Source organism: Ascaphus truei, chromosome 4 (genome assembly GCF_040206685.1).
Source record: "Ascaphus truei isolate aAscTru1 chromosome 4, aAscTru1.hap1, whole genome shotgun sequence".
NCBI classification, from domain to species: domain Eukaryota; kingdom Metazoa; phylum Chordata; class Amphibia; order Anura; family Ascaphidae; genus Ascaphus; species Ascaphus truei.
In genome coordinates, this window is record NC_134486.1 from 28,747,617 (window position 1) to 28,774,257 (window position 26,641).

The 26,641-nt window shown below is 42.4% G+C and overlaps 1 protein-coding gene across 2 annotated transcripts in view; it reads right to left on the minus strand.

Moving 5' to 3' along the window:
- COQ8A (coenzyme Q8A) overlaps positions 1 to 26,641 on the minus strand; it is a 66,660-nt gene that overhangs the window by 8,661 nt on the left and 31,358 nt on the right. For both annotated transcript variants that reach the window (XM_075595482.1, XM_075595481.1), the window contains exons 6-11: positions 14,064 to 14,186; positions 6,265 to 6,350; positions 5,514 to 5,654; positions 4,328 to 4,409; positions 3,249 to 3,342; positions 2,281 to 2,422 (exon numbers count right to left, since the gene is read on the minus strand). In XM_075595482.1, coding sequence (XP_075451597.1) covers positions 2,281 to 2,422; positions 3,249 to 3,342; positions 4,328 to 4,409; positions 5,514 to 5,654; positions 6,265 to 6,350; positions 14,064 to 14,186 — 668 coding nt within the window. The remainder of the gene's footprint in view (positions 1 to 2,280; positions 2,423 to 3,248; positions 3,343 to 4,327; positions 4,410 to 5,513; positions 5,655 to 6,264; positions 6,351 to 14,063; positions 14,187 to 26,641) is intronic.

A 26,641-nucleotide genomic window follows, 5' to 3' on the forward strand; every position in this document is an offset into this window, starting at 1 on the left:
GCTGTAACTTGTCACACAGCAGCCACGCTCTCTCACACACACAAACACACAGAGAAGTGCGCCTCAAGGTCATTTTAATGATGCACCCTCCCAAGGGCTTTGTGATGCCAAAACAGAGAAGGTCCCCCACAGATGCAAAGCAGAAACCCATTCAATGCCAGAGAAGGATGCAATGCAGGTCACTGGTACAAAGACTAAACCATAAGCATTGCCCGGTTTCATGTCCTGGACACGATTACACTTCCAAATGTACACTTTTGTTTTTTAAAGGAAAAATAAAATTATTGCCCCAAACATTAGCTGTTAATCGCCAAACTTACCAGTTATACGTTCTAAGAAACGACAGGACGGGATACGGGATATAAGGAAACACCCTTCACCAAGTTACAATGCATGCCAGCTTAAAAACGGACTTACAGTATACCGGTGTCATTTCAATCATTAGGGTTTTTTTTTTTTCCAAACCAACAGTGGCTGTTAATCCAATTACATCCTTTGTGGGGTGGCACATTCAGGTTAGATTTCCTTATTATGAAAGTTGTGCTGGGGACTTTATGTACAGATACTCAGGATATCTGCTGGGCCCGTTTTTGTTTGTATTTATTTTCCCACGCTCACTAGCACTGCTCTGACACTAATATATATGCTGTATATATGATGTGAGGGAGGGTTTTGGGGTTCTGGTAGCTTGCTGGGTTCATGCAGCTGTTTGGAGGTGGGGCCCCTCCTCCCCAGGGTTTAAATCTCACCCCGCCCCACTTTCCAATTAGCAGTTTTTATCGTGATCCTGTGTATCACAGACCCAGTATGGTTTTTCTCCCTCCAGCAAAAAAGAGGTGCGCATAAGAATAGTACCAGGTAGTGTTAGGACCTGCAAATTGGTTATGCCTTTATGTTGGTTACAGGCTTAAAACGCTTTGGCCAAAGGGTTTAACTAAATTACCTTTCCTGATAAGCAGATTAGCACTGAAGTATTGTACTATATGTTGTGTCACTTTGTATGTTGCGCTGGGCCTGTTTTTGTTTATACTCAGGATAAATGTTGCAGTGCAGCATATTTATTTCCCAGGATGTTTAGCTGTTCCCACCAAAACAGTGCCTGGACAGTGTCCGGTGTGCGAGTCGGAGGTACCGAGGGCAGTGATCCTATTTAGAACCCACCAATATCACTGACAGAAGGGGTTGTATGCACAAACTACATCTTTCAACCCAGTTTTACTTTATCGGGTACCATTTAAAGGTTTATTAAAGAAAAGTATTTTCAGTTGGCAAGTGAAAATACCAAGGAATCCTGTTGCTTTAAGGACTATGCACTGACTGCTTACAACCAACACTGCAAATATGAAATAAGTAGACTGACATTTAGCAAATAAGTAATTGTGGGGAACGGGCTCTCGGCCACATAATTACTTACCATGATCACTCACTAAAAGTGCATTTATTTCTGATGGAAAATTTAGAAGACTCCAAACCTAAAATGTCCCTGTAAAGAGGGAGGCTCAATTTAAGTAGCTATGGACAGAATAAACCCCCATGTATACCAAAGTTTGGCTTACAGGGTGTCAGGAGCAGTTGATCCGACATGCCAAACAAGCCCTAGTTTCCACGTTTGTCTTACTTCATCTGCAAACTTATGGGTGTTTGTCACTGCCTTTTATCAGGTGAACCTGGTCCCAATCATAGTGTTCACTTTCCTTGTGACCAGTCATGTATCACTTTCTCCCTGTATCTTTGGCACAAAATTTAGAGTGCAAGCCCTATGGGGCAGTGACTCAATGTGCCTACAAAAATTATTAGTAGAACACTGCATGTTTAGGAGGTGTGTGTAACACACACACACAGAAATGTTGTATATTGTCATTTATGGGGGGGCTATTAAACTACGATAGTGCTGATAGAAGCACTACCAGTGATGCTCTGTGGTCAAGGGGAGTTTCTGTTCCATGATCCGCACTATTGCAGTTAATAAATAACACCCCAATTGTATCTGCAGAAATATTTAACTGGAATATGCCCCGCAAAAATGCTGGGCTGAATATATGCAATAGTTCCTGAACCGGGATAAAATGTAATAAACTGGACTTAATAGCGAGTTATAAACGGCTTGAACATTTCAAGGTTTGGAAAAACCGGTACCAAAACTACAGCGATGGTGGGTAGATTCATTGCTGAGGCACCTTTGAGCTTTTGACAATTCAGTTGACTCAAAAAGTAAGAATATAGCAGAGACCGGCACTGATGCACTGTGATTTTATTGCTTCATATATATCATAGGAATACCTCATTGCGAATTTCCTCGCTGAGCTGTTCTGCTTGGTCCAAAGGGAAGCCAGATACCAATTCAGTAGTCAGCACATGCTCGCTACATAGCTCATCGACAACAGCGGGAACGTAGAAGAAAGGGTGATCCTTCAGCAACTCTCTGATGGAAAGAAATAAGGGGGGGGGGGGCAAACTATCAGAACTGCCAAATATTCCTGGAAAGCCCCAATGTACAGAAAAGCATCCAAAGAGTTCCTAGAGCTCCAACTACGCCCAAACATGCCAGGTCATGCGATGAAGCCAGAGGGTGGCGGGCTCTGAGGGAACGGGAGGAAGTACTTCTTCACCAAAAGTGTGGTGGATTTGTGGAAAATCCTCCTAATACAGGGAAATGGGCCATGTTATCCGCTACCAAAAGCTGTGTGTTTATAAATCAGCCGTTCTTCACAAGGGTTTTTAATTCAATAGGTTTACAAGCAGAGGTTTGAAAGGCTAAAGTAAGTGTAGGATCATTCTTGCTGCCTGGGGTCAGGAGCTCATACAAAAAGCAAAGGTAAAAATACTTTAAGCCCAGAAGTTACAGTAGTCGTGTCCGTTATGAAACAATATCTTACGAGGCCCTGAAATAATTATTTTAAAATGACATGCAATTGTGATAAGGGAGAAACCGAGTGGCATAGTGGGACAAGAACAGCTTGTATTAATTATATAGCACTTTGAATTAGATTTGGAAAGTGCTCTAGTGCAGATATGCAAAGTGTCCGTCAAAGAAGAGCATTGAAATGATCAAATGTCTATATTTTGCATGTAATCTAATATTCAAAGTCAAGGTGATCACATTTTGCTCCATTGTTCTGGAAAATGGGGTGAAATGACACTTTCACAAAGTGGCCATAGTTTATTTTCAGCCTGTCCAGTTTCACCAAATACCATTTGTTTTTTGGTAAAAAAACCAAAAAAAATAACACAAGAACACTACAACGCACTTGAACTTTTTAGCACAGGCAGCTTCTCTCTTGTAATCACACTCCAAGGCCAGCTCTCTGCTCAGAACTTCAATTAGATGTTCAGGGAACAGACCTAGGGAACAGGACACAAAAAGGAAACCCTTTAGACACACACACACACACGTTTTAGACCACTTGCCTTGAGAATTCTGCACTAAAATCCATCCAATGTTGTGAGATTTCTGCAGTCAGACTAATGGCCCATCGGATTAACACAGTGGGGGTCCCTGCATTTGAACGGGACTCGCGCTGTGTGAATCCTACCAGGCTGGGAGCCCCAGGCAGGGACAACCCCTGTGTTAATCTGATGTGCCATTGTAGCCTTCTGTGGACAATCTCAGGAGTTACTGCAAGAGGGTCAGAGATTTTCCAAGGCAAGTGGACTAGAACAGGCAGCTGCATCTGTGCACAACACAGTCAATGCAACAAGATGCCCATAGTATCTATTAGCCTCAATGCGTTTTCTTTTATTTTTTTAGTTTTTTTAAACAGCAGCCCCTTGATTCAGAGCCTTACACAAGGCGCCTTGGCTCGAGATGACAAAACCTCCCTTGTGACCAAAGGAAATCAGCACTCTCAGGTGTGTGCGCGTGTGCCACCTCCCAAGTCTGTTCCCTGACATGGATATAGACAGGCATCCCCATACCCATCTCAGGGAAGAGACCAAGAAAAATGGACAGTAGGAAGGAAGCCACTGAGAAACGAAAGAAGAAAAAATAAAGCCATAAAATTGTTGGCCTCATGCAACAAAAAATAACGCGACCTTTTGTTTCAGAGCCTTCGACAAAGAGCCAACACAAGGTGACGGACGTATAACAAAGGCAATATACACGGCGGTGTATTAAATGAGCGAAATTACAGAACGCAAGAAATGGCCAAGGGGGAGCCAACACTCCGAGCTGTGGCGGCCGATCTCACACGGGCGAGAGGCTGATCAGTTCAATTGGCAAAGCGTACCAATAACAGGAAGTAAAGAACCATGGAAAGGCTTTATTTAAAAAACAAAAACAAACAAGTGCATCATCTGCATTAAACGGACAGGGAAAAAAGTCAGTTACCTTCAGGGAGAGCATTGCTCATATTGAGAACCGTCATAAGGTTCGTCACATCACTGTTGATGCTCTGAGCAACTCCTGGATACTGAATAATAAAAAAAAACAACAAAAAAAAAAAACAGGAGGATATAAATAGAACATAAATTAAAATAAAAATGTATGGTATCGCCATTCACTAAAAGATTAATGAAATTGCAAAGCATTCTAGGCTTTCTAGCAGGGAAGCATCAGACCTATTCATTCAACTGCATGCAAATCGCATCGGAAAACAGATTGCCATTTGTTGCGGATAAAATTGTGAGTTTTCACTGCATTCATTAACAGCTACGGAAAGATTTAGCTACAAACAAAATGAAAAAAAAAAAAACCTAATTTCCATGTGCCATTTGACACAGTGACCCTTATTTACAAGACAGACACTTTCAGGCATTGTGTGCGGTCCACTACATCTTTCTGGTCTTTTCCAGACTGGTGAGGGTCGGGATTACAGGGAAGAAAACCCCTCTTTCCTGATATTACACCCAAAATACTCAACTTTGTGATATGTTTCCAAAATAAGAATTGCATGTGCAGAAAAAGGCCTTACAAATACAACAATTTCAACCATTTGATTCTTACACCACATAATATTTGGCGGTATTTTTACTCCATTGTACTGCACTGCGGAATATGGTGGTGCTTTACAAACAATACGATCATGAATACCTAATTTCCTAAGTGTCACACCCAGAACCAAATGGCCAGCCTAAAATGCAATTTTGCGCAGTTTTCACATACATACACTGTCTAATTCTCGCAGTTTCAATGAATAAGTCCCAATGTGTGAGTAACTATACAAGTGTTTTCTAGGAAGCACTCTAAGTTTGCATTGCAATGCATCCTATCAATACAAATTCCCTCGTTTATTTGCAATGCATCGCACAAACAAAATAGGAGCACATTTAGCCACGTATAAGAAGTTGCACGAGTTTCTAGCAATAAAGGAGTTGCCCCTGGAAAACCGACTACATTGCATGTGATCATATTACGGGAAGCAAAAAAACATCACCCCACTTCCCTATTCATAGCGCACACAGTAAAATCACACCAGTCTATACATAGCAATATAATGCAAGTAACAAAGTATGTTCTACGCCACAGTCCGGAATGATTTGTCTAGCGGTCTACAGCTGAAGCCCTAACCACCAACCTGGATTTTCATGGCCACCTCCCTCCCGTCCTTCAGACGGGCCAGGTGAACCTGCCCAATGGAAGCAGCAGCAAAAGGACGCTCTTCAAAGAAATCCAGCTTCTCTCTCCAGTTGGGGCCCAGGTCACCATTTAATGTTTTCTGCATGAGATGGATGAGAAGAGACAGGAAGAGATGGGATTGAGCGTACTGGCGACCTCCCTTCAGTGCTACAACCGGGACTATCTTTGCACCACTGAAGGAAGGGGGGAAAAAAGGCATTTGTGCAATACTCCCTGTACTATTAGGTCACTTATTTTAAAGCTTGTTCTAAAATGGTATTTAATATAAAAGTAAAGTATTTTGGCACGTGCTAAATAAATATCATTTTAGAACAAGTGCTTAAAAAATGACCTATTCAGTCAATGTTAAACTAACTTGCAGTTAGTGCTAAAGCTTAGCAACTCCATGTGATAAAGACGTATCATTGTTATAATCTAATATTTTTCCATTTGCATATGGGAGTAACAGAAAAGGACCATGTAGAGGGGGGAAAAAAAAAAAAAAAAGGGGGGGGGGGGAAACAAAAACAAAAATGTACTATGTTCTGCTCGATGTCCTACAAATTACCAGATTTTCACACACCTTTATGTCTGTTTACCTCCGGATATAATGGACCATGTGCAATAATGCCTCAAAACCCTTTTTATGGTTATTGGTGATACACTTGGTGACCATGGAAGGGGGGGAGAGATAAGAGACCGCTACTCACCATCATTTGTTTTATGGGCATGAAGTCAGCGCTCTGACGCACTCTCTCGAAGACCTTCTGCAGCTGTGGGTTGATAAAGGCATCATCTACAGAAGCAAAATAAAAACGATCAGGCAGTCCTTTAAGTTTGACTATATTGGCCCAAGTTCAGAACAGCGTTTCATTTACTGTGTGCCTATAATGTGAAGAGAAAATCCCTGTAAAAACCCACGTCAAAGTATGCAGTTCCTGAGCGGTCTAGGACGTTTAGCCGCAGCCACTTGGCCTCGACCAAAACACCACCAGGCGTTGTGCCGCTGGGACATTGCGTCACGATGTCCGCTACTGTACCCTACCTGACAAGCCAATTATGCCATACCCGATCCGACAACTGGATATTTTAATGTCCCGTGGAACATTTAAAGATGGCGTGTCGGAGCGGCCGGTCTTGGTGGTGTAGCGGTCCTGTGCGGGACATTTAAACACCCAGTTGTCGGATCAGCAGACTTGGCTTGTTGGGTCGGGTGCACGACAGACAGGACCTCGGTTCATGAGCATATATTAAAATGTGTCCCGTGTGTTGAGAGAACTACAGTAACACTGATACAGTGAGAGTCTAAAACATACCAAAGCTCACCGCACATGGAGAATGAAAAGGAGAGAAATGAAACAGATTAAGAAAGGAGAGGCACAGAAATGAGAGGCAAAGGAAATTGTGGCAAAAGATTGAACTAGAACAAATAATCCAATAATGTAAAACATACAACCCATTGGCATGTCTGGCCATAATGTGCATTCTATGGTCCAAGTGTCGCCTTATTAGTTCATGATATATTAAAATGTGCACAACATTTTCTGAAGGTCTGTGTCACTGTTCTCCAGCGGATGTTTTGTAACAGGTGCTACAAATGCAGTTTGAGGTCTTATGTTATTCTTTACAATGGCAACTAATAATTGTAACATTGGATTGTGCCACTAAGATGCACATACAAAAATTGAACCTGTCCATACCAGCATTTTTTAACAGGACATCCCTAAAAGGGTTCACTGCAATTATCAGGTCATTTAAAGCTGCAGTTCAGTCTTTTTTTATTTTATTTATTTTTTTACTTCAATAGTTTCATGTGGGCAATCTCTAATTACCTAAAGAACTTCATAGCTGCCGGTCAATTCGTTCTCCGTCTATTGATCGGCAAAGTTTGGCAACATCTATGGGGAATGTAAATGGTTGCTATAGGAACAAGCATGCTTGTTAAAATATAATACAAGAAAATTGGTCTTTCAAAGTTGTTGTTTTTTAAACAGAAAATGCTAAAAGTATTTTTTCTTACTACAGAACTGATTTATTAAAAAAACACACATGCAGGATATTGCCTGAACTGCAGCTTTAAAGGTTTTACCAAATACAGAAGAATTTACAATGCATCTCAGACGCGCTATTAGAGAGGGTTGGGGTTCCTTACAATACATCTGATCTCAGACGCGCTATTAGAGAGGGTTGGGGTTCCTTACAATGCATCTGATCTCAGACGCGCTATTAGAGAGGGTTGGTGTTCCTTACAATACATCTGATCTCAGACGCGCTATTAGAGAGGGTTGGGGGGTCCACAAAATTTTACAACATACTGTTCCGAAAAGAAAAAGTTGGAACACACTGGCCTGTACAGTGCACCCGGCAGCGTTCACCACTATACACTGGTGTTTCTAGTAAAGCTTGGATCACTACGTACACCAGGGAAGGATCTGTCAATTTAGTCTAGAGATATCTGCAAACCTTAAAGCAGAACTTATTTGTCAGTGCATAAAAAGGTGCAGCTCCACATAAGACAAAACAGAACAAGACACTGACATTTTAACATGCCAAAATGAGAGGCATGAAGGACATTTTTTTAAAATGTATACACAGCAATAAGGAAGGCATTAAAGGGAATGATGCAGAATAAAGATGAAGGGAAAAAGTGGGGGATAAAATAAAATGAAGTTACGTTGTTGGACAATATGCCCCAAAATGATGCTAAATTAGCAGATAAAAATATCGTGCAATAAATGGTACAATGATTGTCAGCTGCGTCTCTGGGTCAATGTGCAGAGAAACGAGACAATAGTCACTGGCTGTAGAGCTCATTACTCCTATCCAAACCGTATCACGAGGAGAATCCGCCTTCTACAATGTTAACTTCAAGACAAAAAGATTAAAATAATAATGCGTCGATTGCCAGCTTCCAATCTGGGAGAACCAACATTTGATTGGCTGCAAGATTTTTTTCATGCTCAAAAACGAAGTTTTAGCATGGGCCTAGGACAGGGGTAGGCAACCTGCTGCCTCCCTCACTGTGCTGCCGGTGGCTGTGGGCCGGCGGTGGTCGGGCCTCTTGTTGTCACCGGGCATTTCCCCAGCTGCTGGCTTGCCTCCTACACTATCCCATCCTGGGCCTGTGGATGACGCGCACCGGCATGAGGCCCGGCGTGGGATAGTGCAGGAGTTAATGCTTATACAGTATATACCTTTTAGTGTGTGTATAGTATATGTATTGTGTTTGTGGGGGTGTAATATTCATGCATGTGTTACAGCGCTTTGAATATTTTGGACAGATTTTTTTTTTTTTTAATTTAAATCTCATCTTCTTTGAAAAGGTTAAAGACACCTGGCCTAGGACATCGCAGGCCACAGCCAACACCTGGCCTGATGCAAACCTACACGATTAGGAGCGGTCGAAGGCAGCCTGCCAAGAAATTTTAAAAATCTGGTTTAAAAAGGTTAACCAGGCACACTGTAATAACAGTGCTCGTTCCATCATTCCTTGCTTCTGCCTTATTATTAAAGTGGTACAAACATCCCTCTTTCAGAGCTTCGAATCGAACTAAAACAATAAGGAAAGCTTTCAGAACTTTAATACTCACTTTCATTTTTTTTTTTGCAAAGTAATAAAAAAAACACTATTTGTAACAAATACTTGGCACTGCACATTTAAAAAAGGTGTTAACCACTTAACCTGCACCCGGAGTCACTATTTTATTGCAACTGGAGCACGCAGGCGATGCAAGGCCCCTTGCAGCATTTTGCTTCATTTATTCAATATACTCCTATACAGTATGGGCAGCGTAACGAAAAGGTTTGTTCACTTCAGCGCACTGGTAAGCAACCGCCTGCTGAAAAAGCAGAAAGTGCTTTAGACCAATATAGGATGCCGGCTGCTGAAAAATAGAAAGGTCCGTCACCTTTTTGGCAAGCACAACACCAACAGTGTTGGGTTACCGGCCACTAACTGTGCAGGCAAACTGTAAAACAGTGAGGCAACGGCAAGCAAACTAACACCAGCAGGTGCTATAAAAACTCTTATGAAAGGTTCATCTCGCAGCGTCCAGTCTTTGTTGTAATCAAATCTTTCAGGCAGCCTTCATCACAGAATTCTTGTGCCATGGCTAAGGCTAGCAATATTTAGCTTCAGGTCTATTTATAACACTACTGGCCATCTCTCCCCCCTCCCCAGTGGAAAATGTATAAACATGAATACAGTCCAATGTCAAATGGAGGACAAATTGAAGTAGTGGGGCATACAGGGTGAGGGAAGCACCGAAAGACTGATTAATGGTTAGGCACAAAAACAAGGACACAGCAAGATTGGCACCTTCTGAAACACTTGGTGTTGACCCTGGAATTTGATTGGTAGTCGTGCTAAAACTGGAAAGACTGAGAACTCCAGAAAAGTGTAGCCATTCAACACTGCTAATGTTTAAAAGAAAAGTCAAAATGCTGCCGGTGTTAAATTTAAGTGAATAACCCCAACAAATAGACATTTACGTTGGAGCCAACATATAAAAGTGGCAACTCTTCTATTACGATTACTGAAAGCTAAAATCCTGCATACTGTAGGTCTAGGTGCGTCTGGTGAAGAATATCACAGCTCTGTCGTCGGGATGAAAAAAAGATGAAAAATCACAAAGACAGGCAATTAAAAATACAGATTAGAGAGACCTAGGGCTGGGTAATAAAACATTTCTTAATAACTATATTAAGAATATCAATGATATTTATTGTGATAAATATCTATTGTATAGAAGAGGGAAAAAAAACACAAAAACAGAAGACCACCCCAATAATGTAACATTTATGAAAATGTGCATTTAAATTATTTAACAATTAAATGGAAGGCATTTAGTTTTAACATGCATGTTTAATTTGTTGTTAAATCCAGCCTATTTACACTGGCAGGTCGGTCTTATAGCTGCTGCAAGTTTTTCTACAAGTCACCAGCTTCTACGTGTTATTAATCTCAATATCATCATATCAATACAGTATATATTACCCAACTCCAGACCGCTACCATTTGCCCTGATGGTATATTTTCTCCAATTGTTGACTTCAAACACATTACAGCGCACAAATCATTTTTTATTAAGAATTGGGATGACACTCAACGACAATATTATGCAACAGAATACCAATAAAGTGTTTGGTGTCACAGGGCGGGTGGGTGACTGGGTGGGTGACTGGGTGGGTGGGTGACTGGGTGGGTGGGTGACTGAGTGGGTGGGTGACTGAGTGGGTGGGTGACTGAGTGGGTGGGTGACTGAGTGGGTGGGTGACTGAGTGGGTGGGTGACTGAGTGGGTGGGTGACTGAGTGGGTGGGTGACTGAGTGGGTGGGTGACTGAGTGGGTGGGTGACTGAGTGGGTGGGTGACTGAGTGGGTGGGTGACTGAGTGGGTGGGTGACTGAGTGGGTGGGTGACTGAGTGGGTGGGTGACTGAGTGGGTGGGTGACTGAGTGGGTGGGTGACTGAGTGGGTGGGTGACTGAGTGGGTGGGTGACTGAGTGGGTGGGTGACTGAGTGGGTGGGTGACTGAGTGGGTGGGTGACTGAGTGGGTGGGTGACTGAGTGGGTGGGTGACTGAGTGGGTGGGTGACTGAGTGGGTGGGTGACTGAGTGGGTGGGTGACTGAGTGGGTGGGTGACTGAGTGGGTGGGTGACTGAGTGGGTGGGTGACTGAGTGGGTGGGTGACTGAGTGGGTGGGTGACTGAGTGGGTGGGTGACTGAGTGGGTGGGTGACTGAGTGGGTGGGTGACTGAGTGGGTGGGTGACTGAGTGGGTGGGTGACTGAGTGGGTGGGTGACTGAGTGGGTGGGTGACTGAGTGGGTGGGTGACTGAGTGGGTGGGTGACTGAGTGGGTGGGTGACTGAGTGGGTGGGTGACTGAGTGGGTGGGTGACTGAGTGGGTGGGTGACTGAGTGGGTGGGTGACTGAGTGGGTGGGTGACTGAGTGGGTGGGTGACTGAGTGGGTGGGTGACTGAGTGGGTGGGTGACTGAGTGGGTGGGTGACTGAGTGGGTGGGTGACTGAGTGGGTGGGTGACTGAGTGGGTGGGTGACTGAGTGGGTGGGTGACAGAGTGAAAGTGGGTGACAGAGTGAAAGTGGGTGACAGAGTGAAAGTGGGTGACAGAGTGAAAGTGGGTGACAGAGTGAAAGTGGGTGACAGAGTGAAAGTGGGTGACAGAGTGAAAGTGGGTGACTGGGTGAAAGTGGGTGACTGGGTGAAAGTGGGTGACTGGGTGAAAGTGACTGGGTGACTGGGTGGGTGTGTGGGTGACTGGGTGGGTGTGTGGGTGAGTGTGTGGGTGACTGGGTGACTGGGTGACAGTGCGTGGGTGGGAGACGGTGGGTGACTTACCTTGACCCCGTGACATGCGGCTGGGGCAGGAGGTGAGTTCGGGAAGCGGGAGGGAGGGGGGGGGCAAGAGTGGCAGGAGGCCCGCGCCGCGCTTCCCCTCCGTCCGGGAGCCGGCGCACGTGAGCGGGAGTGCAGGAGGCCCGGGTCGCGCTTCCCCTCCGTTCCTCGTTGTGAGCGAGGGGGGAGGAGCCTGGAGTTTGCTGCTGAGCAGGAGGGCCGCGCTTCCCCCTCTCGGGGAGCAGCGCACAGTGAGGGTGATGGTGCGGCTGGGGATGTTGCGGAGCGTGGGGATTTGGGTGAGGTGGGGAAGGGGGAGAGAGTGAGGGGCACCGGGAGAGATGGGGGGGAGTGTGGAAGGTGAGCTGCGGTCCAACTGACGGGGGAGAGTGAGGCCAAGCAACAGTGAGTGTGTGTGTGTGTGTGTGTGTGTGTGTCGTTACTCCGCCTCAGGCCAATGAGAGGCGGGCGGCCCAAGGGACCAATGAGATTTCCCCTAGGGACACAGGAAGATGCAGACAAGCATACAGTGCTTTCATAAATATATAATAAGATATCTACTGTAGCAGGCAGACTGAATTTAAATTGCACATTTTCACTGCCCATGCTGGTTAAGGAAAAATAAATAAAAAATCCAGCTCCTCTTTTAGCCCAACAGATGTCCGTGTGTTAAAATGACAGCACTTTAAGTGTCAAGTTCCCTAGTAACGTCTCTATATTGACCCTGGATGTATCTGGAAATAGTAATCATATGCCCGCATATATGCTGCTTTCCATAGATAACAATCCTAATTTACACTGTACTTCCTTGAAACTCAGACCTTCAAATCCCCTTTACCACGGTCATGCATATTCTATGACGTTAGGTACAGTAAGATGCCCCAAACCATTCTGCATATTCAAGGTGTACTCTTATTAGAGGATTTATATGGGGTCAAAAGTACAAAGCCACCTATGTATGACTAATGCAGTAGTTCCTAACATTCGATAATCTATATTCATGATGGCAATGGGGCCAGTATACACGGAAAGATTCATACCACATACAAAAATAAAAAAAATACAACATTCCCTCTACAACCACTCGGCTTTCTCCAAAAGATACAGAATTCTGGCACACCGTTATTATAGCAAACACTTTCACAACTTCATGCAACAGTCACCACAAGGAGAAAATCGCCAGTCATGAAAACATGCTGTAAAGCTGAAAGAAAAGGGACTGTGATTTTCATGAAGCCTATTTTCAAAAGGCATCAGGCCAAACACGATCGGAAACATTCTGGCCAGATTATGAAATTAAATTGTCAAATTAAGAGGATTTTCCTCCCAGTATTTATAGGAATCATCGCCCAAGTATTTTTAACGCGTTTTTAATTAAGAAACGCAAAATCACTTTATTGTGGCGTCTTTGCCAGGAAATGAATAAATCTTGTTGCGTGGCTTTGTTATACCTTTATGGAAGCAGCAGAGAGGCGACATTATATTTTGGTAGCTGGGCAATGCCCTTTTTATTTTAGCTCCCAGGTCTTTCCCTTTACCGCCACCAACGTCCTAGAAGCCCACTGCTCTTCTATGGTCACCGGAAAGAGAGAGACCACATTCAATTAATTGGTTAAGGGTCTAATTTCAGTGTTACTCACAGGAGAACTTAACCCAGTGCACACAAAAAGCAATAGCAAGGTTGGAGATAAAATAGCTGGTCAAATAAATTACAGCTCAACCCTGTTACAACGCGAATCCGCTTATAACGCGATGCAAGCGTGGCTCCCAATTTTCGTATGAATACTTAACACTATTATTGGTATCTTATAATACTTTATTGTACAATGCATACAATTGTACATTATTTCTAACGCGATCCACTTATAACGCAATGTGATTCTTTGGACCCCAAGCACAGCGTTATAATGGGGATGAGCTGTAAGTAGAATAGGGGCCTTTTTCTAAGCCTTCAAAACTTGCCAAAGGAGAAAGATAAAGTTAGAAATGCATTTATAACCACAATATGGGCGAGGTTCCCCTACGTAGCACATGTAGTGCTTAGAAGATGGGAAGACTTTAAACCCTTTCTTCTGCAATGAATGAAGGCAATATCGGCAGTGAAGGGGTTATATACACCCAATATGGAGACCGCACCCTTGATGGACTTACCTTGAATACTCAGCATTTGGCCCAGCTTCAGTGCAGCTCCCCGAACCTTGCACAGGGTTCTCACAATCCTCTCCGCGTTTGCTTCAGATAGGAAGGGGCTGGTGTCCATCACGGACTTTTTACCTGGGTGTCAAAAATAGAGCGATCAGTGCAAGTGTTACACGTACATCAGTGCACATTGTAAGCTCGTCAGGGAAGAGGGATTCACCCTTTCCAATCTTTCCTTCACGTCCCATTCCTCACTAGGCTGCCCTCAATATATACCCAACAATAATTATCCCCATGCAAGAGACCACACCACGAGAGAACATAGGAACATGAAGCCCCACAACTCCCCGATCTTGCAATCTTAGAGGTTCTTCTGAAACACCAACCGTTCGAAAATCCCATTAGATTCATGAACAGGCTATGACCTAGAACACATTTTTAAAAGCATTTGGTTGCAGGAGCGGACAATACGTAATAATGCAGTATTAATTGTGACGGCGAGTGGGTACCCAGGCCACTAATAAAAAGGTATTATGCCCGGCTGGGCGCTCCTGAGCCAGATTGGGGAATTGTGAATGGTCAGCTCTGCAACCCAATCATGGCAGAAACACTGTTTTGGTGAGTAAAACTGTATGTGTATTTTTACTGTTCCAGGAGTGACAACCAGCGGAGATGTGCAGGGCGTGAGTTTCAGGGGTGATTTTACAGTAAAATGTTATCAGGGTGTGTTTGGGTAGAAGTTGCGGGTTACCAAGAAACGTGTACTCGGGAATCCCCCCGATTTCTGAGGCCATGAGGAACATAGACCACCGCAAAAAATCCTCCCTAGAAAACAGTTTGCAGCTCACCGCCAAATCTCCCTGCTTCAGCACAGACCAGAACAGTAAGACCGGGCAGGGAATTGAATTACATTCAAAAAGGTCCCTGGTATATGCCTAAACCCCTAGAACCCAGTGTGGGGTTCAGTGCATCTCCCACAAGGTATAAGGTAGCGAGAGTTATATGTTTATGTTACAGTAATGTTCAGTATGGGTAAAAATCCATTTGCATGGGAGACCGAGTGGCTACTCTGCCCTCTAAGCTTCAAAGGCAATCCAGGATATGGAAGTTTTAAACCATTTATTAGCAAGGAGGGGGAAAGAAAAAAAAAAAAACCTCTTCAATAAGCCATCCTGCCCAGACTGAGCGGCACCGGGTAAAAAGAGGCAGGGTCTCATATGCTAAGCGGCAAAGGTGCAAAAATCGCACATGCCCATAGCAGAATGAGAAGCCCCCTCTGCCCAGTTTGCAAAGTATTGGCAACTCTGATAGGGGGACAGAAATATTCCCACGGAGACAGAAATATTCCCACGGAGAGATAGGCTGCGCTAGTTAGGTATAGGAATGTTAACCCTATAAGAACCCGTGCAGCCCATCAGGAATGAGAATCATGATGTAACAGATTCACCTAAGATTCAGCTAAGCTTCAAGAGTTCGTAAGAACTAAGGTTCCAAGATCCAATACTACGGGAACAGAAAGAAAGAAGCAGTTCCGGCGGAGTTACACAGCAGTGGCAAATTGCGCTGCTGACCGAGGACTGTTTCAGGCTCTTTTCGCAAGCAACTCCCGCTCCTGGGAAATTGCTCCTACAGACTGTTTTGCAACATCTCGTTTTGGAAAAAAGATATTTCGTTTTACCCCGTTCCAGTAAGTGTATTTTCGTTGTTTTTGTAAGCTAAGCAGTGTGTGTTCATTCTGTAAATAAATCACAATTTATTTTATCTCTTGCTTTGCTCAAAGGATCCGGGTATTAAAAAGGTGTTAAAAGTGCTGGTCTCCCGTGACATTAATATAATTATTACATCCGACTCATTTTCCGTGCCGCTTCCCTTTGCCAACCTCTCACCTTGCCTCTATCCTCCTCCTTAAAAAGCACGCCAGTCATTCATTTATGAAACCTACAGTATAAATGTTTGTACATTATCTATGTAATGCACGGGACATTCAATTTAAAATTATACATTGAACTAGATTTATAATGCAGTTCAAAGTTCTAACAAAGTCGCATTGACCGAAAAGCGCAGATTCATTTCAGCAGGCTGGTCCAACTTGCAAGTGGGGTCTACACTTGGAGACCTGGGGGGTTTTTAAAATTTTTTTTTTTTTTTAGAGCTCTGTGCACTTGGTCTATGAACAACTCATGATGGTGGATTCCAAAGTTATGCCAACCTACAGAGCAACGATTTAGAATTGAATATAAGTTCTAAGTAACCTTATAGATCAGGGGCAACCATGCCAGGTAGGTGGGAGGATACAGCAAGGTGCTCACAAGCAACAGATAAAGCAATCTTCGTTGACATAAACATTGATCCTGCCTCACCGTTGTCTAGCATGGCAGACACTACCTGGGGGCTCCCATGATATACAATGAACGGGCCCCCGCTGGTCAACTTTCTTCTCATCACAACATGCTCCTCAATACTGGTTTAGATAGGATAAGAAAATTAGCCAAATTCTTGGATTCTGCTTGATGTCAGCTGATTGGAGGGGGCTATGAAATACCCATTGTAAGCATTGTGTCTGGAAGGTGTGCGATTACACTCCTACAAATAAAATAAAAAATCCTTTGTATATAATAAAAATTTAAAAAAAAAGGCCAAATATCAGATTAAAAAGTGCAAGAACGCTCAGCCTCAGCACCCGGGAATATCCTCTAGAGTTTTAGCCTAACAGAACTGATATTGTAACCTGTGAGTTGACCATATCACTTTCAGGAAACACCTGTGAGGCCGTCAAAGCCATATACACTATAAAACTTAATCTATAAAGAGCACTTGATCGTCTAAAAGGCGACAACTTAAAACAAATCTACACTTCAGGACCAATACGACTGCTCGACCTCCAGTACATCCTGGCAAAACTCAATCATAAGGATTTGATAACCCCAAAAAAAACCAAAAAAAACACTTGCCTTGGATTACTTCTGTAATTTTTTATTAGATGAACAATGCTATGGATTGTATGTAGACTGCAAGCTCTTCAGCACCGGAATTGTGTCACAACAGATTACTAATGTCCCTATTGTGTAAAATGGTCAGGATGGTTTGTGCAGTAGAAAATGAAAGCAGCAATGATACATCTTCACGCCTACTGCAAATGCTGACGTCCAAGCTTCCTATAAACAATGAGCAATTTATGCAGACCGTTAACAAGTTTAAGTAAACCACCTGAGGTTGGGGGTCCCTTTCCTCGTCCGCAGCTGTGGGTCAAATCAGGAGGATACAGAAGAGGTGCGTGTACATATTTGGAAAGAAATGAAGCATACTGCGTAGCAATTCGCTCAATTGGTGGAATTGGGCATAGAAACAATGTGTGGATACTGCAAAATGCAATGAGACGCCAGATCCTGTGGTTAACACTGTGGTAAGCAACATGATCTACCTATACAGTACTGTTCCACGCCTCTCCTTACACTGTGAATTCGTGATTAGCATTGGTCATTAGGCAGCAGAAAGATGACGGCATGGAAATTGGGTTGCGCCCGTTTCCCGGTTTCAACGGACCCGCTGACACCGAAGATCTGCCAGCCGCGTCAAAGGTAATTTTTTTATGGTTTAGGGTGGGGGGTTTCATTTAAGGGTTTTTAGTCGTTGGGGGTTTTAGGGTAAGGGCTTAGTGGCTTACACTTGGCGGAGAAGTGGCAGGCTCTGGTGGCGGTGCGTGGCAAAATAGCAACGACCAAATGTCCTAGAGCGGGAACAAGATACACACCATCCCCACTCCTCCTGCACTGGAGAGGAGAGGCCCAGAGGGCAGCTTGTTGCCCACCAATGGGTTAACAGGTCCTTCCCTAAAAACTACCACCCCACCCCAGTGATCTGTTTTGGTGAGAATATAGGCCTTGCTACATGTAGCCTTACTTCATAGTTCATTCATGCAGCACAGGTATGTTTCAAGCCGGGAAACAGATTGCCTGTTCTAAGCAAGGTAATAATGCAATGCCTACACTGTTTAACAAAGCAATATAACCATTAATAGTACTCTAGTATCAAAACAAATTCCCCGTTATTGTCAAGGTGCCAGTGGGAAAAAAAATATATATATATCTGGGAGCATTTAACAAATTCCTAAACAGATAAGAGATTAAAAAAAAAAATGCTTTTCAAAGTGAATTGCTTTCTGAGCAGAACGAAGGTCACACAAGATATGTGGGGGCGGTGTCATTCGTGTAATTTGCTTTGAAAAAAAACCCCCTTAAGATTGTCATTTGCCACCGCACAAAGTGTGAGGCTCACAGGGAATGATAAAACTAATATATATATATATATATATATATATATATATATATATATATATATATATATATATATATATATATATATATATATATATATATATATATATATATATATATATATATATATATATATATATATATATATATATATATAGTGCAACTTGTCCAAACAAAATATACAGTGTACAAAAATATAAAGGTATCCCACTCACATGCAAATCGACTAGTTACAAGAAGCGAAGCCTGTAGAGAGAATCTCTAACCGATTTCGGTTCTCAGGTCTGACGGAATAGAATCTCCGAATATGTAAATGAAAGAAAGCAAAAAAAAAAAAAAAAAGACGGCGCTATTGTATTTTTTGCATTTAAAAAAAAAAAAAAAAAAAAAAAAAAAAAATTTTTTTAAAAAAGTGTATATGGGGTGAAAATACACTCCCACATTGGCAATAAAATAAGTGCTTGTAGACGAAGTGAGGGGGGAAGCTGGGTAACCCGCTAGGCTCCTTCCTGCACGCTCGGCACCTGCAATTCCGCTGCAGAATGTCATCGTCACAGTGCGAGACCGGACTAGGCAGGGGGGGTCCAAACAACAAGACGTCAATTCCTCCACTAAATAGAAGTCAGTTTGCGCATCCAAAACCCTTCATGAGCTTCAACACCTCATGAAAAATTTTTGAGAGTTAAACACGCAAGGTTTTGGATGCGCAAACTGCCGAGTAATTGGATGCGCAAATTCAGTCGAGTAATTGACGTCTCATCACCTGTATCGATTTGAACCCCTTCCTTACCTGGTCTCGCACTTTTACAGTCGACAAGCACTTTTTTTTTTAATTGCAAATGTGGGAGCGAGCGTATTTTCACCTCTTATACATTATTTTAATCATAAAACAGAATTGCACCGGTTTCTGCTTTCTTTCTTTTTACATATTTGGAGATTCTATTCCTGAGAACTGCTGTCAGATATTCTCTACAGGCTTGTCCCTATTCTATTGTATGCGAGTGAGATACCTTATATTTTTGTACACAGTGTATATTTATTGTTTGGACAAGTACTATATATTGCGTTTTATTTTTCATACCCTGGTAGCCTTGCACTGTCACTTGTGACCATACATAGCTTTCTTTATGTACTCGCATAAAAAAAAAATGTGATGTTAAAATAATTGAACAAATAGTACGGTATTTGCAGTACATTGACTGTTTTAATCTTATTTGACACACACACACAAAATTGATCAAATGTGTGTGTGTTTTTTTATTGCACTTTGTTTTATACACTATTATCACAAGTGAATAGTTTGCGCTTGCTTTTCTTCTTTGCATCACAAGATTGTTTACGTAGCAGGAACGGAAAGAAAGAATAATGATTTGCTGGCACACAAACTGTCAAACGAAAAAATATATATATCTTCATCCAGGGCTACGCCTAAACATTTGTAATCTAGGCACAGCTTTCAAGCACAAGAATCCTTTGTGTGTCCACTTAATTCCACCAGTTGGATCATTACCAGAGATATCCACAAGCCCAAACAGATCCCATCATGCAGGATAAGGGCTAAAAAAAATAAAAAATATAAAAAAAAAAAAAAAATAAAGTGGGGGAGTAACAGAAGACAGAGACACAAAAAGGACTACACAGACAGGCCTCCGAAATGACCAGACTGCAAAGTGTTAGGTTATGGGACTAATGTGCAGCCCCTGCCTTTCACGGTTACCAGGGAAATGCACTGCTTGCTCCTCCGGTAGCAGACAGTTTGCCTGCTAGTTTACTACAGCAGAGGCACATTTGCTTGCTATTGTAGATGATACATTAAAGTTGGATCAACTAGTAGCTGGATAATTGGCATATTGTACTGCAAGGTTGAGCAGATGATCCAGAGTCCATTTTGCCTGCTCCACAGCGCAGAACTATACTGAAGGAACGAGGCTCGCTAGGTGCCCCAATTATCCAGACTATAGAAATGACTTTGACAAAGTAGATCCCGGTATAATGGAGCAGCAGTTGTGAGTGACCAATAATATTAATTGTATTTGACTGACACACACACACGAAAACAAACGTATGATCTGCCACGAGTGCTCAACAGGATTGCAGACAGATTGTTAGATGAAGGTGGCATGCACATGGTCTTGTGAACAAGGAAAAATGTGTTTATAGGACCAATGTTTCAGTCATTTACATGGACCCTTTTCACGGACAAGACATGAATAATAATAATTCATGCTGCCTGTTAAACGTGCACATACCCTGACAAGATGAAACTGAAATACAGATCATTCAACTCATTATAAACAAACTTCTGTATTTGATCTTTTTTGTTGTCCCTTTCTTAGTGTACACTTGAATATCACGATGTTAATTGTTTCTTTACTTTGGTTGCCTGGCAATCAACCACCACAGTTGGGCATTTTTTTCCAGGGGAGGGGATTACGAAGGTTGTCCGCTCACTTGTCCTCCTTGAAATAGGCTTATGTAAAGGGCCAAAACAAGAGTCTGTAAATACATCGTCCTTCTACACAAGACCACGCGCGTTTCACCATCATGCAACAATGCGCTTTATTTTCAAAGGCACCTCTATTGGTGCAGGTCATCATATAAAAGAATATGCTCCATCCCAGGGACGCTCAACTTTAGCCCTCAAGCCCTCCCCCAACAAGACACCACAACCAGCTGAAGCAGGGATATGCTGAAAACCTGACCTGTTTGGGGGGGGGGGGGGAGAGTGCCAAGAGGACCGAGTTGAGCACCTCTGCTTTATCCAGCGACTCCTGTAACCTTACATTTCATGATTTACAACTCGAAATCCTACTAGCAAATTTGATGTCTCACAAGGTTTTATTCTTTTTAATCGTTTTGATGTTTACGGACACAATTTAAAACAGCCGGCAACCTATTTATGAATTAGTGGTCTGCTTTTAAAGGCCCCTGAATACTATTAAGGAAAAATAAAAAATAAACCCAATGTCTTTTCTATACAGAAAGTCCCACCACAATATATCCAGCACTGGTTACTCTATCGGCTTCGATGTAAAGACATTAACACAGCCACTTCTCCTTTCAGCCGGAGTTATTGAAGCTTTTATCTGCTAGTATTTTGTAGCAAGGTTACTTGATGTGATATAACAAAGGTAGGAAAAACAAGCTTATCGGGAGGAATGATAACGTGGGAGCCTGGCTGCCAGACACCTGTTCCTTGTGTTACTTGATCGGCCTCCAATGACAAAAACAAGATCACACTGCAGAACGGGTCAAGAAAACAACCTACCAGCCGACCCATCTCAAATTCATATTACAGCACGCACAAAAGGAGACCAAGAAAAAAAAGTACAACAATGGAACAAAAACAAAAAAGTGTGTAAAGCAAATACAGCAACGTATAGCAAATACAGCAATTACACCCAAGCTGCATTCGAAAAAAAAGGTTATATAACTCTACTGCTCATAACTAAAGCATTGAACAGAAGTGTACTTTATAATCTGTTTAAATGTTAGTCTATTGGCGGTGATCCTGCATATCACAGATAAAGTTTTATAATTAGACTTTAATGTAAATACTGAGGCCAATTGGAATACATCAATCTTACGAGTTCACACCCTGAAGAGGTCACAATCCAATTTCGGTACCAGAAGCAAAAAATTTTTTTAAAAAAATAAATAAAATTAACATGTGCATGCTTAAAATGACTCGGCTTTGACTTAAATTAGAATGAAAAAAACAGCAAATACCACGAAAAATCATTTTGTATTTATTTGTAACTAATAGGTACCAGGGGGGCCCCACAGATCTGAAACATTGCACTTGGGTCAGGGGGATTTCCCTCCGCCGCATGCCTCTTAATAAACGACCACGTTAGATGCCGGTGTCCCAACGGATGACTCAAGGAAGCCTCTTACTAAATCAGCAGACCTAGAGATTAAAAAAAAGAGCCCACATGCGGACTACGGCTTTAGATATAGTACACTTGAGGGCACTCCAGTACCAGAAACCAGATGCCCTGGTTCCCTGCCAAAAAAAGGCAACAGATTCTTGATATTTCAACAGGTTTGGGCGCTCATTATTCAACAAGTTTTAGCTGGTCCATATTTCGGTCCCACATGGTTGCAGGACTGAAACATGTCTACAGTCCGAGTATCTTTAAATAAAAACTTCTTTAATCCCCAGTGCCCGACTGCCTGGTATTTTAGATGAATTTACCCCTTGAAAACACAGCCATCACCACTAGGCCACTTCTTCCTTTAGACCAGTGCTAGGCAACATGATATACATCATTATGTGGCCCTTGAGATCAAGGAAGGGTCTAGAGGTTGGGGCCACAGGTGAAGTCCCCGAGGGCCACATGCATCCGTTGGGCCACCTTTTGCCCCTTTTCTGGAATTCTCTCTACACTTTCAAATAGATACTTGAACCAAGTAATGGCTGTTACCAGACCATAAGCTAGTCACAGTACACTGGTTCATAAGAACAAACAAGTGGTGTTACTATGGAAAAATGCTTGGCACAAATCGCTAGTGCATGGTGCTTTAAATACAAAAGGCAGTGCACCATGTCCCTGCAATGAAACGTCCCTAAAGCACCTTTTAATTGCATTAGAAAATAAGTGAGGCCTTTATTAGAGATGGGGGGCCAGGGGGAGGAGAGAGAGAGAGAGCAAGAGGGTAAATGCCTTATTTTCATGGCATTAAACTAGTTTCAAGTATAGACATTGGAAACTGAACTGTGTACCTAGTTTTTAATCAATCAAGCTGTGCTATTTTAAGACGTTTTTGTAGTTGGCTGCCCAGTACTGAGAGAGTCCTCAAACCTAAGGACAGCCTGGGTTAGCAGCTGCCTGATCTTAATAAGCTGCTGGGTTGGAGAATATGGTCTAATTAAGAAGAGCTTTAAAACAGGGATTAGAATCTTGAACTCAAAGTACAGACTAAGTAAGTGGCAGCTAGTTCAAGTCTCGCAGTACAGATCTGGCCAAAACAGAGGCACGAACGGATAATCCATGACGAGAACTGCATGTTGCTCTTTGAAACCTGGTTTAATAAAGGGCAGCTAGTACAAACTGTACACAACAACAAGTTATCATAATAGATGAACAATACTGCACACACAAAAAAGGTAACTATTAGCAAACTCCGCATTGGTAAAGGGATTACCCATGCATCGCTCATTCTGATCACTTGGAAAAAAGTGAAATCTGTATAACCATGGCAATTTGGGTGTCATCGGGCTACTCTCTTCTGCAAATCATGGTAAAGATGTTCTATAAGGGGACTTCTGCTTTCCAACATGGACAATTCTACAGCTCGCACACCCTGACCGTTCATCCATTGACATCCTCCTCTTCATATAAAGGTGTTCAGAGGGACATTTTAAAATATTTGTATTTTAATCAGCTTGGGTCTTTACCCAAAGTCCAGTATAGCTTGCCAGATTGCAGCCTATTAAAAAGCTGTGGGAATAAAAACTGCTAAAGTGCCTCAACCTCTAGTCAGCTGAAACTTGACCTTCCCTCTGTAGAGGGAGAGAGGTGGTATAATTCAAGGATATAATTACAGCAATGCTGTGATATGTTTGAGGACCCAAATGTCAGCCTTGACCTGCCAGAGGAAGGAAGAGTAGGTAGCAGGTAGAGTATTTCCCTGAATAGAAAAATGCAAAGTCAATGTTACAGTCTCACCCTCAAAGCCCAGAATGCCGAGATAAGAAACCTTTTTAATCTGAATGTCTGAGCAGAGCTATCTGAGAACACGGGGTACATGCCAACTATACAAATATAAACAAGTCCTCTGACAAAAGCCTCAACAACTAACGGCCTGGGGCAACACTGTAGAGTCAGTAAATAATCAGATGTTTCCATGTCCCTAAACGAAGCTTTCCTCTGATCACAATGCTACTTTAATACCTGCCAAGATTAACCTTGGGGTCCAGCAGGAATAGTTCTCTCATCTCCGTCTAACAAGTTGCGATCAGCGATTCTCCTAATCATATGTGATAAAAACCATCATCTCCAGACCCTACAAGAAAACGTTTTTACACATTTCCGCAGACCACAATATTTTTTTTCTCCAAAGACTCTTAAATGTAAACTTGATGGCGAAGGAGACCACACTTCAATTCCATTTACGGTTGTGGTTGAAAGAAGTCCCAGAACGTTGCCACCATATTCTGTCATCACTGGACACATCACTAGAAAACAATTGCTCAGCTCAAAAAAACAATTTCCAATTACTAGTTGATTTGTTTTCTTTATAAAAAAAAGGTTACAGCCTTCTAAAAATAGTTCTTTTTTCCCTAACTTTTCCAAAAGTTAGAATGGTAAAACGGGTTTAGTTTGTGTGTGCCCTACCACTCCACCAAGGGACTATACTGAAATTGCAAAACAGCTTTAAGAACCTGATCTTGTATAGAAAAGGTGTTACTTTTTTCTTGCATTAAGAAATGAATATACTATACTGCCCTAATATTTGGTTCCAGAGTTTGGGCAGCATCTGTCTTCACATTAAGCTGTGAGTTGCGATAGGGTTAATGTTACACAAGAATGATTTCCTCTTATGGGTTGCACATGGCTAGATGGCCACTTGGGATAATGAAGGGGTTAATGGTGAAAATAAAAGCGATGGAAAAACACGTATCTAGTCTTGGTATTCTCACCCCTCCAAGTTCCATTTCAGGAACAGGATGGGAGTAACGCTAGGTTTAGCTATGGCACAAGGTTATTTCCTGGTGGTAACCATAACAGAGCTTGGTGAACAGGAGATGAGCATTATTTAGCTTCATTAAAGTAAATTTTAAGACAAATGGGACGTTAAATAGAACTGTTGAAATCCTGGCTAATATGTTAATTATAACGCAGTACTCTCTGCAGCTAAATAACTCCCATTCGGTTTAAGGCCAACACACCTTGTCCATGCCCTTGTATCCTCATGCCTGGAAGAGTACTGTAATGCACTCTACCTGCAGCTGGTACAGAACGCTGCGGCCAGGTTGTTGACTAACAAGATTCTTTCTTGCTACAGGACACCTGTTCTCCGGTCTCTGCACTGGCTGCCTGTAAGAATGGTGAATTTTAAGATTGGTCTGTTTATATTTAAAGCACTACATGAACAGGGTCCCAGGTATCTGAAAGCGCTTCTAGTTCCCTACACTTCCTTTTGCTCACTTCGATCTGCAGATGACGGACTCGGAACAGTTCCCAGAATCTCCTAGACTTCCTTTGGGGCCTGAGACTTTAGCCATGTACAGATTTCCTCTCTGGAAATCTATAAAAACAGACTCAAGACCTAGCTATTTACCCATTTAGTTAATGAACCCACAAACCTGCATGTAATCGCTACAGCACCGCCCCATACTATTTTGTATCTTTCCTTGTGTTTGGTTTCTTTTCTAATGTTAAATGTTTTCTTCCTTTTCCTTTTTGTAACTGTGAAGTACTTTGTGTCCCATTGGGAGAAAAGCGCTATATAAATAAAGTTATTATTAAATGAATCTAGGCCAGTGTGTCAAAGAACAAGCTCCGTAAGAACATTTTGAATGTAATACAGGGCACTGCATTGCTCCCGACTATACAGTAACTAAGGAGAGAGAGTGGGAAATTAAATGTCAGGAGGTCCTCTAAATCCACCCGAGCCAGCAACTATTAAGAGGCCTCTCAAATCAGAAGGGATTTTACAAAAAAAAAAAAAAAAAAAAAAAAATTTTAGTAAACAAACAAAAAAAAAAATTTAGGCTACACCTGAAAAGTTACCTACTCAAATGTGAGAAATATTACATATTTATTTCCTAGAGAAACATGACCTCTAATTACAGTTGTTACATTGACTTGGCTGCAACTCAAATGTTCAGGGATTTCTGCCACACCTTATCTAGCGCTGCTCTTTCCTTGTTCAAGTTTCAGAGCAATTACAGGATGAAGAAAAACCACACACAAAAAAAAAAAAAAAACAGGAGATTTGTCAAACTCCAGTGTTGACACTGTCAGAGGTAAGGAGTGCCAGGCACAAATAGCTGGCAGGCATATAACAGATACGGGAGGTTGTGCAATGGGCCAGGCAAACTTTACACTACCGCGGTTAATGCTACAGAATAATCTACCAAGACAGAAGCGTGCCAGCACAAGCAAGAGATTCACCCTCTTGGTGTCACCATGAACCCCTTTTGCTGGCAGATGGGTAAGGGATTGATTGCTTTGGCAGCGAATAAGTTATGTTACAAATCACAGTCTTACCCATACCCTGGGACGCAGGGGGTCACCGGAGCTGGACAATTTAGCTCCCAGAGATCCATCGCCTCGGCTGGGGACGCAGTGTGGCTGTTTAAAGGTC